We start from the raw sequence: 15,851 nt of genomic DNA, 5'->3' as shown, positions 1-15,851 counted from the left end.
TCCGGATTTTGACCCGAGAGGCAGGGAGAAGTCACTTTGTTTCCTAGAAACCACCAACAATTAGGGAGCAAACTGTGTTTTGTGTGAGTGCACGTTTATGTTAACATAAACCTTGGCTATATTTGTTCAGTCTTTCGCCATCACACGTTGCAGATGTCAGCGTTATCGGAGGAAACAAAGGCTTTCATTGAGCAGCTTTTCTGCGATCAGTCTGTGTTTCAGCCAAGAAGATACACTGGTTATGTGTCAGTCTAGTGACTGTGGATAGTGAGTGAGTATTGTGGCTTTGTGCTGAGTGCAACCCACTCAGCACAAAGCCAGCTCTCACTCTTGAGGACAAGCTGACTCCCCAACAACACCTGAGTCTATATGGTCCTTATCTGAAGAGGTGTTAAGGGCACTTTTTTCAGAGTCTCATCCTGTAGGTTTTTTTTAAAATTATAAATTGACTGTTATTTTGACACTCACAAATTTACCAACGCGTCGTCAGGGCGCTATATAAACTGCACTGTCGGGTGCAAGATGTGTGGGAACACACACACACGCACACACAACCTCTGACGTAGACGACGCCATCACCTTTAAAAACTGCTGGATGCCGACGAGCCGCCGCAGTTACGCACGCACCTCAGAGCGCGCGCGGGTTTTGATTCTCAGCCCGAGTGGACGTCACAAACATTGAACGTTTCTTTGAGCTGAAATAGTCGCAGAGGCTCTTCAGCAGGCGGACTAGGCAAAGAAAGAGTATGTGAGAAGGGAGCGCGGATACGTCAACAGGTGCCGCTGAAGTGACGGGCTCCAGTTCGCGCGTGTTTTGGGGGGGAACTCCGTGTCTCCACGTCCGCGGAGGAATGTTGCCTAGAGAGCAATGTGACCAGGAATAACCCCTCCAGAGTGCAGAGAAACGTCCGATGAATGGACCTCAGCATGTTCTCCAGTCTGGCCGGCGTCAATTCCAGCTGGAACGCGAGCGATGACCGCGAGCTGATCGACGCTCCGGCCGGCCGCGGGAAGCTCTCGCCCACCGGCTTCATCGTGCTGTCCGTGGTGCTGGGCTTCATCATGACCTTCGGCTTCCTCAACAACTTTGTCGTGCTGTTACTCTTCTGCAAATTCAAGAAGTTGCGGACTCCGGTGAACATGCTGCTTCTCAACATCAGCGTCAGCGACATGCTGGTGTGTTTGTTCGGGACCACGCTGAGTTTTGCGTCCAGCATTCGGGGCAGATGGCTGCTGGGTCGCAGCGGCTGCAGCTGGTACGGATTCATCAACTCCTGCTTCGGTGAGTCTCAGTGCTCGACAAGCGTTTTGCCAATGAAATGAACGCGAAAAAACATATAACAATAAGTTACAGTGAGCACATACAATGGCTTTTGATGAGAAAACTACTAGGTTGAGTCTGAACTATGATCTTAAAAGTCGAGGTTCTTAGATTTGTTTCTCCATCAGCAGCAATTGGGTCAAATGAGCGGGCAAAATTCACCAAAAAGCTGCGATATACCCATTGACAAATCTAAAACTACAAGCTTAAATGGAGACATTTCCATCAAATATTCAACTAAGTTAAAGGATAAACAGTGAGGTATTTGATGGAAAAGACAAGAGCAGAGATTCAAGAGAAAAAAATATTAATAGTGTAAATTAAACAACAAATGTGAAGAAAGGAGAATATGAATTTGATGATAATGGTGTTTGGGAATTGTAGCAATTACTTTTTGAGGAAACAAAACTGAGACAAAAAATGAGAGGCATCAATGTATTAGTTTATATAAGCAAGGTGCATTATTGTAACTAACCTAAAGAGTATTAAATAATAAAGAATGTTGACTGTTTTTCATCTTTATATTAAGGCTCTTCATAGATCCGATTTTATCTCTAAATTTAGATTATATCGGACGTGTCCAGCATCATCTGAGAGAAGGTTTGATGTTGGGGATAACTTTCACTTCCGTCCATCTGCTTATTGTCGATGACTCACTGGCTGCAAATTATAAAAAAGAACCAACATAAAACTGTGCTGTGAGGAGGGTGACAAGGACGGCACACTGGAATGGAAAAATGATGGAACAAACTCGGCTAAGAGAAGTAAAGCAAACGTAATGTTCAAATGGCTGTGGGGTGGAAATATTTAAAGAAATAGAGTTTGCAATAAGATGAATCTTGGTGCTTCGGTGGTTCAACCTACTCCACTCTTCTCCCCAAAACTTGGAAACACCTTCCTCAACAGTATCCATTCATTCCCTTCTGCTTTATTCCCCGAGTTCGTCAGCAGGGGTCACCGTCATGTTGGCACATCTAAGTAGATATATGGTTCTGGGTCCAAACCCGACTCAGGACTTGGGAGTGGCATAACAAATTACGTGGCAATAATTCAGAAATGTATCACCATCATGATGAGGCATTTACATCACACTACTCATTCACAGAGGAGTCCAGGTGAGGACAGTCAGTTGTCTTGAACTGTAGCTTATCTCATTCGCTGGTTGAAAACTCTGCAACAGAACACAGTTGAGAAAGGAAAACAAGCCTGGATTGTTCTGGTCAAGACATTGAGCAAAGCTTCAAAACTATTCATGCTTTTTTGAATGCGGCCATTGGCTCGATGGAGTTATCGAGATGTGCGCGATATTTACTCACAAGTCGGGGTTGGTTACGGAGTGTTTTTTCTAGTTGGATTAGGCGTTCCCCAACTTGGGAGGTGCTCATCCTTGTTATTTCTAAGAAGTCAGAAAAGAAAACAAAAAGCACTGGTGCACTCTTGATCCTACTTCCCTCGTTGATTAAGACTGCTACCAACACACACAAAAAAAATAGCAAGAACTGAGTCCAATTTCATTGCTCTCAGCACACAATCTGAAATCCCCAAAAGACTGAATCGTCGGCTCTTAATCTCTGAGCTTAATTTGCTCACATTGTGTCAGGAAAAGTGGACGTTGCGAGTCGTGTGGCCACAGTTCCGTCTGTTTACTGGGAATTGATAGAAACTGGACCACCTGTCGTGTTGTGTGTCAACCTGTGGTGAGTTTGTGGAGTACTTGAAGAAGCTTTGGCATTTGTTTGTGACGTGCGTGCCAGCCTGTGCCAGTGTTCCTCTGTGCTGCTTTTGTTTGCAAATCCACTTGACATTACGGGACCGGCACTCGCAACTAATACCTGATAACTCTCAAGCAACACAAGTGGACCTCTACAGTTAGAGAAAACGCACAAATAAAAGCTTTTATATATATATATATATATATATATATATATATATATATATATATATATATATATATATATATATATATATATATATATATATATATATATATATATATATATATACAACTTGTATTTGCCACAGACACTACCACATAAAATACAAAGCGTAAATGTATTGCTTTTTAAGGTCACCTGTGTCACATGAACAATCTGATTTCGGTAAATAAGCAGTGTGACCTTTAGAGATTTCAGCCATGAGCTTTATAATGTACTTAAGAAATATCACGCTCTTATAGCATGTCAAATGCATGTCATTGCAACATGTTTTCAGCCGTGCTAACAGAGCAGGCTTTGTCAGCTCCCCTTGAGAACTCACCCAGAGATTACCTGGATCCATGGTCTGCTTCCATGTAATGTAAAACCTTCTTTGTACTTGATCCGAATGGTTTTGGAAAATACATGGGAAACGTTACCCATCCTTTTTGGAAAGTTAATTTCCTGCATAACTCTATACTCATGTGCTCACTTTCATGAGCGGTTCAAGATTCAACCATAGACATTTCACATTGGGCTCACTGCTGAATTGAGTTAGTCATTTCCTGCATTCTGTTTCACATCTTTGTCTTGAATCATTAGTGTCTGCGCTTGTTTATCAAATAATTCGCTCAGCCTGGGGAGAATGGAAGACTGATAGTTCAGAACAGCTTTCCACTTTCCAGTCTCACCTGGACGACAGAGCTCCAGCCAACGAGGATTTGAGTGACAGGAAAACATATGTCGGCAGCATCTAGGGATGGGTGATACGGACAAAAAAGGTATCGCGATAAATGTTGTAATTTCTGCAATAATGCAATAATCACGATAAATACATTTTCATTCGATTTCATGTGTTGGACACTGCGGTCTCTCCTGAAACAGTTTTAGGATGAAACTTGTAAGTGGAGTATGTCTCCAACATCATTATTTGTTTATGTTTAAATATAATAGCTAAATAAGTGTAGAGATGAGAAATTCAATGTTTCACATCTTTGGTAGAAGCCGCTCATGCCTGACTGACTGCTCTGCCAGCTTTATTTAGGGCTTAAATTGTGCCGTCTGTCTGCTGTATCTCATGAAATAATGTGAATAAACAAACTGTCAGTCCTTTGTCTTGTGTGATGAAAAACCTTTTCACATTTTTTTCTCCTAAAATGGTTGCTTTCCATTGCCTTATTGAAAATGAGGCAATATTTGGAACGTTTTCAAATTTGTTGATGGTCCCTAACTGATGCCGGCGCGTAGCATTAGCGCTGCCCTTGAGAGTGTGTCCACGATCAGTGAACCCTAATGGGGAGGCAGAAGAGGGCGCTGCTGCCAATTCCGGAGCGGAGCTCCGTCCAATATCCGACTATTTAAACCACGGTGTTTCACAGAGGAAGGCCGCACTGTCGCTGTCTCCTCATGTTCACGTGTGCATGTCCATTGCAGCTAGTGAGCCGTGTGTTTATCGAATTTATTGTGAGATGCAGAATTGTCGTCGTGGTGATTGTGTTTGGCGTTATATCGTGTACGATTATTGCCCATCCCTAGCAGCTTCTGTTGATCTTTCAGTCCTTTCCAGGGTTTGACTGATAAATTGAGAACTTTGCCTTTAAGCTCAGCTCTTTCTGTTGTCAATGTTGAAGCACCATAACAATGACTGTCATTGTTCCCTCAGCCCTGAACAAGACACCAAGACATGAGTTCCTTCACCTGGAGAGCGATGTCTTCTCTATATATGGTCTAGACATTATGTCATATTCCCACCAAAAACCATTGTCTCAGATCCTCATCCGGGCCACATTTGGCCCCCAACAGTTCCAGTGAGAATCGAGCTGTTGGCTCACCTTGCTGAGACGGTGCCTGTGTTCTCGCTTCCGAACACTACTTAATTAAAAACATGAGGGAAAGATGATTTTAATATCTCCAGAATTCGAGTTGATTCTGCAAGAAGTGAAGTGAAAACATCAGAATTTCATCTCATATCCGGCCAGTGAATGATGCTGGACTGATCTCCTAGGTCGCAGCTGAAGATCCTTCAGCTCACGTGGGTGTTTTTGTGACCACACACACGGCTCAAACACCAGCTGCTAGTATACCTGCAGACCTTGCTGACCATGATCTAAGCACACAAATGGAAATACAATGTCATGATGAAAATATATTTTCATATTTTCCTCTTCTATCACGCAAAAGCTATTTTCCCTGACATAATCGTCCTCAAAATGAAAAGGATATTACCTTCTGCTAGGCACTGTAGACAATTGCTCGACGATGCAGCCGTTCATTAAATCCTTCTATTTGCTTCTGAAGCAAACAAACTCATAATTACACTGCAATGGAAAAAGAAAAAGCCCATTCCTCTTGCAATAGAGAGAGTTATATACACGAGACGTACGACCCTGAAAAGAGACAATGTCGGATGTAATAACACATTTCCTTTGTCCCTTTTCCGAGTCACGAATGCACCTTACTTACTCAGGGCTTGAATAATGCAGATACCGATGTGGCTTTCCAAAAGCTCATCATGTTCAAAGAAGGCACAAGCAACGCAGTGTGGGTCACAGCAAATTGTTCAGAGGCAAAACTATTATGGACAGACATCAAAATCCGTGATCAGAAAATATGGAATAAAACAACTCATGAAAGCCCCGAAACCTATTGGATTCCCTTAATAATCCCGTTGAAATGTGTTCTTTAGACTGTCGGTCAGAAGAAAGGACAGCAATAATGAAGGTCCTTAATGGCTCACGACACATGGTTTATTCTGCATAGAGAGCTCTCTTAACATTTTCCAATGTTTGGGCTTGTAATGTCTGATTTTGTGCTGTGCCTTGCAACGCAAAGGCAATTTGTCATTATGAAAAAGTACTTCTTCTGACGCCAGCATTGGCAAAACTCTTAAACAATAGCTATAAGATTCAGGATTAAAGACAAAGTAAAATATAAATCGTAAAACAACTTTCGCTGCATCCTTAAAATACCAAGTTTTGCAAGTCATATTCAATTTATAATTTCTAGTGTTTTCTCATGCGGCATCAAAGTTTTACACAATTGCTCATAAAAACTTCAGCAATGTCTGTCTCCCACAATCCCAGCGGAGATAAATGTCAACCATTTCCTGTCATGTATCTCTGTAACTGCTCAACGACTGAGTCGTTGATGGATAAATCCAATTCTCTAAAACTGAAGTCTTCATATATGAGTGTCATATTTAATACATCTGGAGAAGATATTGAGCAGACTTTTCTTAAAACTGAACATTAAATCATGTAACATTCAATAACATCGTAGCAGAGGAAACCCTGTCATCTAGTTGAGGAAAAAAAAATCAGAATTAGAATGAGAATAGAATTTATTGCCATGGTCAGTGGGGGTCCCACCAACTAGGAAAGTGCTTCGAAATAAAGTGCTCTTAATAAAATAAAATAAAATAAATGTCTCGTGCCTTGAAAGACCATTTAGTTTTCATTGAATTTGCTTTAATTATTCAAATAAATGATCGAAGGAATTTCATCTCTAAGAACTGAAAAGTGTGATTCATGGCTTTAGTGTCACTGACTAGCAATATGTGCAAATATAATGCTGTGTATGAGAGCTTTTTGTGGTTCGACAGAAAAACCACGATTCTCATCACAGATGTATGAACACATCCATATTCATGTCGGCGCCCAGACCCCACACTGACCCGAGCGGAGCCTGCTCTCACGCGCTGTTGTCTCCACTCGTTTGTTATTTCATGCATGACTCCAACGTTTGGGCAGTTTTTCTGTGAATGAGTCAGCCTTGACTGAAATGTATAAAAGCATGCAGAGGTGGCATCCAACCGTTTTTCTATTTCATAATGAAATTATATTTGCAAGATGCTGTATGTGTCAGTATGAAGGTTCATCATCAAGTTAGTCAACAAGAGACTGTCCTGGTATTGAATGTAGTTTTAAGCATATAAAGGCAGAATGCAGATTTAGCTGTCAGTAAAGCGTAAATGAGGTGGACTGGTGCAGTGCGTTGCTGTTAAATAAGAGTTTGATTCAGGAGGTCTCTCCTGGCTTTTGGTGAGAAGCTCTCTCTGAGATTGGAAAGGCAGTTTGAGAATGGACTGAAGGTGAGCAAGGTCAAGCTTCTCCTCTGCGTTCTAGCAGTGTAGGAGCTGTGCTATCCCCTATGCTGAGAGTCTTCGAGCGTACCTGCATTGACCTCGCTTCAGGAGATGAGGACTCCTCCCTTTAAAGAAGACTGTTAAGGAGGATCGTAAAGGACGCCGTTCTCTTCCGTGTGGAAGACACGCCCGACTCTGAGAAAATGTACTTATACTGGGGAGAACCCTGGAGGTGACTTGATTCTTATTGAGCTGTCCGGCAATAAGATGACTCAGATTCAGTCATCAAATGAGAAGATCACAAGTGTAACAGCATGATCCTACCAATGGTCCATGATACCATTGAAGGCTAAGTAACCCTTGGGGTTAATACAGTGTTACTTTGGTTTTCGAAAGTCCCGGAATTGGAACAAATCGGAGTTCGAACAAAAATTTCGAGATTTTTTTGCACCGGATTTCAACGAAAATCCAGAACTGGAACACCCCCGAAAAAAGCCGGAAAAAACATAACGTGCGCGGACTGATCAGCTGACCCACGAGGCGCTTTGTTATTGTGTATAACGCAGCCTCTGTATGCAAACGAGTCCATTAGCTACATTTACTGACTGTTTTTTCTTCATATTGAGGTGTAAAACCTTTCCTGTCTCCACACTGGAGCGTGGTAGAGGGTCACAGGGGAGGTGCTCGCTCTCCACACCTCCGAGGCTGGAGCGCGCACTCCAGGGTTTGATGTCCTGTTGTGGGCTGGAGCTGGGACAGGGATGAGGCGAGTCTGGGACAGAGCTAAGTTACTTGGTTTATGACTTTGTCACAGCCAAACTGCACAGAAGCGCACATTCAGAGCTGGACACGCACCGGGCACCTCTTCACTTCTGGAGAGACGTCACTCACTCGGCAACCCCTCCCACATGCAGCGGCCACACACATAGAGGAACAGCGCACCTGCAGCAGACACTCTACATTCACTCCTACAAAAGACTATTTTAAGGCTTGGAACGCATTACTTCTTTTTCCATTTCCGGTACGGAGCAGTACCACTGGAAACTTTTGGGGCAGTGTTGCTGCTCTAATGAGACATGAAGGAGATAAAAGAATGGTGGACATTCTCTGTTCTCCAGTTGCGATATAGTTAACGGCCTCACCGACCAGCACCTCCTACAACATTTGAAAAGGACAGGCACATTTTCGCATGTGAAGTGAGCATAAAGGGGCCTTAATGCGACAGAACAGTTGAGGAATACCATGCTTTGCAAACAGACCTCAGGCTTTGTGGAAACGTGTGGAGATTAGATTCTTCAAATCCTCACTTGAATCAGTCGAACAGATGTGTACAAAGCGAAAATTGGCAGAATTTATTTTCAGTTTGTTGATTCAAGATTATCTTTTTGTGTGTTGAGACAGGACAATGGAAATCTGGCAGCTGAAATGTCTAAGGAAAAGAAAACAAACGCTGCTCTCTGTGGGTTTTCGTAGCCACGCAATTTTGTGTTCTGACTGGAGCAAGGTCCTGCTTTTTGGAACACATAAAGGAAACAAAGAAAGATGGCTTCTGATTAATTTTATTTGTGTCACAGAGGCTGGTCTGGTTCTGATTCATGTCTCGTGGCCTCTGCTTCTGAGGGAAGAAAAGCTATTTGCTGTATTGTATTTAAGTGTTCTGTATTAACGTGCAGCTTTTGAATTCAGTCCAATTTAGAATATTGTTGAAAATATTCTGTACATCATGCCAAGTATGTAAATTTCTGGTGCATCAACTCTGCGCTCTATTATACATTTAAGATCTTTAGGGGTGTGTGAAGGTGTGTTTCAGAGTTAAAAGATGGCATCATCCAGGAGAAGCTCAAATTGAAGCACCTGCGGTCAGGTGGCATCTTGTCAGGACGCCTCCCTTGTGACAGTATGATAGATAACAGATAACAACATTATGTGTTGCCTTCTTAGGAACCAACTGGTAAATGAGAGTGGGATTGGGAAGAGGAAATGTATGTAGGTGGCCTGTCAGACATTCAAAATATGTGACAGTCTTGTCCGTAATCTGTAATCTCTGTCAGACAAAGCCCCTGTGTTACTACACACCCACCGCCCGCCTGGCAGCTTATTGACTCATGGACGATGGCGACGGTGCCAGTTGGTGGTCGCAAACGCTGCACGGATGTGTGGGGGAACTTTTTTACAATCACTCTGAAGCAAAAAACCAAATGCACAGTGGAAGAACTCGCTGGTGACAAATGCGGCAATAAAGCGACAAACCTAAAGCTGCACCTGAGGGCTGACCGTGGTGAGATCTGTTCGGAGGTAACACACCATACAGTATGTTGTTTCTATTAGTCGAACATTAGTTGTGATACATACTCTGCTTTTCCCACATAACTCTCGGTGCAAATGAGCTGCTGATGGACTTGAATGAGCTTGGTTCATGCTGCTGATCTACAAGTGAAGTCAGCTTGGTAGCACTAATGTCAGTTGAGTAGTTTATGCGTGTTACTGTGTCTCATGATGTCGTGGCTAAATGTCAGCACAAATGGAAAAACAAACTCAACAGCTGAGATACACTATAGTTTTGGCCAATGTTCAATGTGCTGTGCACCATCATGTGGTTAGTAAGCAAATGATCACTAATCAAAATGTATTGTTAGATTCTATTCTATTCATGAACACGTGCATATTATGAAAGATTGAAAGATATGAAGATGTACAGTACATAGGTACATGAAATTGTACACTGTGAATTATACAGTAATTGTAACCCCTCTTTTGTTTCTCATGACTGATATTATAGTCATTTCTCCAGACTAAAACTGACTAAACTACACAAAAACTATTACAAGTAGACCCGACTAAAATTTGACATCACTTTTTGACTAGAACTAAGACTAAAAGAGAGAGCCATGTTTGTTCAGGCAGCAAGGAAGTAAGTGGAATGCCATTCAAAACAGTCGACGCGAGGGTTATAGGTGCTACTGTAGTGGTAGATCGCCGTGTGAGAGTGAGATGCTGGGATACTGTGCTGCTGTAACTAACTGTCAGTTCAGACAACTGCTGCTGGTGGTGGACCAAAAGATGGCCATGTCCCTTGGGAGTCTCAAGAAAACCTCCCTGTTTCGCCTAGCAGAGCTCTGAAACTCACACTGCTGGAAGCCTGACCCTCCCAAAGTTGTCTGGGGAACCAGGGGTCTGGATCTTACAGCTTCAAGTCTTTTCAGATGTTTCAGTCACACCCCTGAGCATCACAGGACAAAGCTTGTTGCTTTCCCCTTTTCTCAAAGTCAGGGCGTGATCATTTAAATCAAAATATCCTCATTCATTTAAGTCCCAACTATCATTTAAATATTACAATGGTCACCGCCCGTCCTGCTAAACTGACCCCAAAAATGCGACAATGTTTATGATTTTCATCGATCGCATCTAACGTCACGTCCTCACCCGTTTCCGACACAGGCGGTGTGACACTTGGCGGTGTTGGAGAGGCCAAAGTCTGCCCGAAGGGCTTGGCTGTGACCACAGCTGTGCTCATATTCTGAGCCAATTCCTCTCACACGGACACGAAAACGCCCTGGCACAGTTCTCACTCACTAAAAGATGAAGAGCATGTACAATCTAAGAGGAAGAGCAGTGAAAGAAACAAAACAAGCAGTCGGGGAACAGCAATGTTGCAGTGGCTGATGAGGACAGAGGTTGTTTATGTGCGACACAATCTGGGGCGAGGCCTCACTTGACCTGTTTAGATGCACACACATCCTTTCCTGCAATCACATCCACTTTATTTCCAGAGCATCCCTTCCGTCTGTCCCAAGTTAACTTGACAAGATCAGACACAACATGTCTGCTACCGCTCAGACTTGGTTCCCACACTGAGATGTAGTGTACATCTCCGCAGTCTACAGACTGGGGTTGGACATAAAAGTCTGGGATGTTAGTGTACCATGTGAATGGTTTATTCAGGTGATGATTGAATGCAAGGAAGAGTTAATACTGTGCTGTTTTCAAACTGTCTTGTCTTACTGAGGGGGAGCTTCAAAAGGAATCCTACAGGAGGCGCTAGATTCAACAGGAGGTGGTGGACACTCAGGCAAATGAAACACACCACACAGTCGACACAATCTCAGTCCAGGTTTGAGTGGCTGAAATGGGGGTGTGAGTACAGCATGACCCTTCGACCTCCATCACGGTCTGGTGTTATCTCTATACAACACACAGATTCTTGTTTTTTCCATCGAGGAAACACAGGACATGTAAAAACAGATAAGTGTGGACAAGCCGCCTGTCAATGTCTGTATTTCACCCAGCGCTCAAATCCGCATACAGCAGGAGAGGGAAGGCAGCGATACCCAGACAAGCAGCCCAACGATCCTTCACCCTGATGTGCATTGATTTTACATTGATATAACTGTTTTATATTCAGTTATGTTGCAATGTTCCCAGAGAAATTTGCTGTAATTCCATGGAGCCTGCAGGGATGCAGTGCTCCTGCTCTGCTGCTCTCCATCACTAGAGCCAGACAGAATCAAATCTTTTTCTCTTCTTCTTTTGATTAACTGGCGTGTTTGAATGCAATTTTACATTTTGACTTTATTAGTTCCTAGCAGACAGCCTAACATCGCTATTAAAAGTCTTGGAAAGAGAGAGGCATGTGTCTATGTAGCTCTCGTTCTCTCACAGAATGGAGTTATAAAATGACTCTGTGACGAACAAGCAAAGTGAAAGGTGCAGCAAGATCCTAGACAGTGAGGCGCAGTGTTCAGATTTTCCAATAGTCATTGTTTGAGACGCAATCATTTATTCCCGATCACAAATAGTATAAAGTTCTAAAGTAATTTTTTTTTAATATTAAAAAACAATAAGATAGCCCATCACAGCAGCCCACGTCTTATAAGGAAATATGGAATTATCATTGTTGAAAGAAGATAAAATAAAAAAATACAAAGAGTTGCTAGAAATTAAGATTAAATGCCAGGAAATTTGATCAAAACGTAAAATAACATATACATGAAAATATATATTTTAAAAAACAAATTTAAATAAAATATTAAATATAAAGAAAATGATTTAACATAAAAAAGCAAACACAAACTCACAATGGTTGTCTGAAAAAAAAATACATCAAAAAAGAATCATTGGTCAAAAAACAAACATTGATACATTGAAGATTTCAATGAATATCAAAGAATCAAAAGAATGAAAAAACACTGACACCGATATAAAATTACACCCTAGTCATCATTGAAAGTTTTTGCCACAAAATTAATAAATGCACATTATATTACATATTTTTAAATATATGATATAAAAAGAAAAAAATGATTAAATTCCCCAAAATGGTGGGGTTTTTTTTGAGCAATGAATAAATCAATGACTTTCCTGAATGAAAGTAACCACACAGGAAACTAAATAAACAAACTCCCTCCTAAGGAATTGGAAACAGTGCAAAGAGAAGGACATTTGAAATTGGACTGGGAGAGGACAAAAAATAATTTTTCAATAAGGGAAAAAACGTAACCCCGATGGGAAATGAAAGTACATCATATTTGGATTTTTTTGCGCAAGAACACAGAAGAAACAGTAGGACCGGTGAGATTCAAGACTCAAGTATTTCAATGTGCGTGTTCACTTACAAACCCGAGCATGTGATTTAATGGGGCAACTCAAAGTAAGCAGCAGAGATACCGTAAATAAGGGTCAGCAGATGTGGTGGCATGTTTTGTAGTAGCTTACCCTGAGATGGTTTGCCAACACAATGTTTCAGCAGCAAGTCTTTCAGGTGGAAATGAACTGTACGACAAACTTAGTTTTCATTTGAACGTGACACTAAAAGAATTTGCCACGCAATTAAACTTCACAGTAGTGTTGCCATGACACGGGTTGTAAAAAGAGTTTTTTAAATGTGGGTGTAATATTCCACCATTACGAAGAGCGTGACGAAAACAACTGCGGAACCACCAAAGCCGTTAATTAAATGATTGAAGCCGTTCACTATCGCGAAAATGAAGCGTTTTGTTGCGGCAGAAGAGGCTGTTTTTCAACCGCAAAAGCTTGTTTATCCAATAAATTCAAGCGGAAATCAAATTGAAGTGAAATGAATAAATCCTGGAGACAGAAGCCTTTTCCCTGTTGGGCTGCAGCAGCAGAACCATAACAGACAGTAGAATCTCTGCTGGTTCCCGACATGAAGAAAAGGACTTTTACTGCTAAACTGGCTCCTTTTGAGATTCTGCACACCTTCTGCTGCTGCTGCAAAAAAAAGAAAAAATCAGAATTTTGGAGGTGCTTTGCTGAGTGGTGCGGTCGGACGCAGCAGTAGGATTTTGACTGATGGTTCTCAACATGATTCTTTCATCCGGTAGTGAATATAGATCTTGTGAAATGTAGTGAAATGATCATTAGATCTCACAGGTCAGCGACTTCTATTAAAGATAATCACTTAGCAGCGCCACACAATGGTGCGTCATGCAACCACGTGCCAGATCTCCCCGCCTTGCCTTCCGTCAAGTTGCACGTATTGATTATTGTGCCACTCGACGTGAGGAGCTTGAGTGGAACAAGTAGCCACCATTTTTGGCAGCTGTGTATGTACTGTCAAGGAGCACGAAGAAACACTTGGGTTTTAAACAAGAGGCACAAACTGCCCGCAGCTACGGTGTTGTTCTTCCGAAGATGTTCGAGAGCGTTATCGATTCTTTTAATGAAATTGTTTCCCGGAGCAGGCTGTAAATGAAGGAATGCTGACGTGCCCCAGTCCAGATATGTTCCTATATTGTCCTACAAGTCAGCTGACATTTTCTGAGCGCTGAGAGAGCAAAACACTGTCAAACAAACCACAATTTCTCTGGCTACATTCCAAGTCAGCCATCGTGTTTGAGCCTTTAATATGCGGTAGAGGTGCCGCAACCATCAACAGCAAGCTCAGTAACGGTGACTTCCCATGATGCTCTGCTGCCCAGTCAACCAATCACAAGCGTTGATGACTATATTATGGAATTCATGCTACCATGATATACACGTAACGTCCGACCTGCTTGACTGCTTAGGACCACAGCAGGCGGACTTACGTCCAGTCCGTCGGAACCAATCTTGGTCGTAAGTCGAATGTTACGTGTGTATATATATATATATATATATATATATATATATATATATATATATATATATATATATATACAATAGACATGACAATAGCACAATAAATCACGATGGTAGCTATATTTCAATTTTATAAGAATTTCAAGTACATTCAGAGTAGTGGAAACTCTGGCCATTGTGTAGTGAAAAACCTCCCTGAACAAAAGCAAACAAAAGCATCTGTTTGCTCCATGTTAAATTAAATCGAATTAAATATTTTTAGACGTTTTTTGTAAAGAATATATATATATATATATATATATATATATATATATATATATATATATATATACTGCCCAAAAAAATAAAGGGAACGCTTAAACAAAACAATAAGAAGGTTTGCTGTGTCTGTCAGCGTAGTGTCCAGAGCATGGAGGGGCTACCAGGAGACGTGGAGCAGGCTGTGGGAGGGCAACCATCCAGCAGCAGAACCTCTACCTTCTTTTTTCTGCTAGGAGGAACAGGAGGAGCACTGCCAGAGCCCTGCAAAATGAGCTCCAGTGGGCCACAAATGTGCATGTGTCTGTTCAAACAAGTCAGAAACAGACTCCATGAGGGTGGAATGAGGGCCTGATGTCCACAGGTGGGAGTTGTGCTGACAGCCCAACACTGTGCAGGATGTTTGACATTTGCCAGAGAACACCAAGACTGGCAAATTGGCCACTAGCGCCATGTGCTCTTCACACATGGAAGCAGGTTCACACTGAGCACAGAGTCTGGAGACACCATGGAGAGCATTGCCTGCAGCCTGCAACTTCCTCCAGCGTGACCGGTTTGGCAGTGGGTCAGTAATGGTGTGGGGTGGCATTTCTTTGGAGGGCCACCCCATTAGGTACCCAGATGAGACCTCCTCAGTCCCCTTGTGAGACCACCTGCTGGTGCGGTTGGCCGTGGGTTCCTCCTAATGCAAGACAATGCTCGACCTCATGTGGCTGGAGTGTGTCCAGATCTGGACTAAAGCAGGACAACTGGGAGGAGATCCCACAGGAGAACATCCGCTGCCTCACCAGGAGCATTGTAGGGAGGTCATACAGGCACACAGAGGCCACACACGCACACACTACTGAGCCTCATTTTGACCTGTTTAAAGGACATTATATATATATATATATATATATATATATATATTTTTTTTTTTACTAGATTGATTTAAGATCTTGACACAGAACAGTACTAAACGGTGGTTAACTGACGATGTATGTACAGGGGTTGGACTAAATAATGGAAACACCTTAAAGCTTTTTTAGTATTAAGGTGTTTCCATTATTTTGTCCAACCCCTGTATGTACCGATTACATGCAGTGCTGGATCCACGCAGCTCCTGGCTGGATTAATGTCACTGATGCAGCCCAGGGTTGAGGCACGTCGAACTACTGTGAAGTGAGGTGTAGTCTGTGTATTTGATCTGGCAACAGCG

The 15,851-nt window shown here is 42.2% G+C and overlaps 1 protein-coding gene across 1 annotated transcript in view; it reads left to right on the top strand.

The window, feature by feature from the left end:
• Positions 1-633: 633 nt before the first annotated feature.
• The window catches only part of tmtops2b (teleost multiple tissue opsin 2b), a 48,081-nt gene continuing 32,863 nt past the window's right edge, over positions 634-15,851 (top strand). The window contains exon 1 of the mRNA XM_053876587.1: positions 634-1,282. Within this exon, the coding sequence (XP_053732562.1) occupies positions 916-1,282 (367 nt within the window). The 5' untranslated portion in view covers positions 634-915. The remainder of the gene's footprint in view (positions 1,283-15,851) is intronic.

This window comes from Synchiropus splendidus, chromosome 10 (assembly GCF_027744825.2).
Source record: "Synchiropus splendidus isolate RoL2022-P1 chromosome 10, RoL_Sspl_1.0, whole genome shotgun sequence".
NCBI lineage: Eukaryota > Metazoa > Chordata > Actinopteri > Syngnathiformes > Callionymidae > Synchiropus > Synchiropus splendidus.
This window is presented reverse-complemented; position numbering and strand designations above follow the sequence as displayed.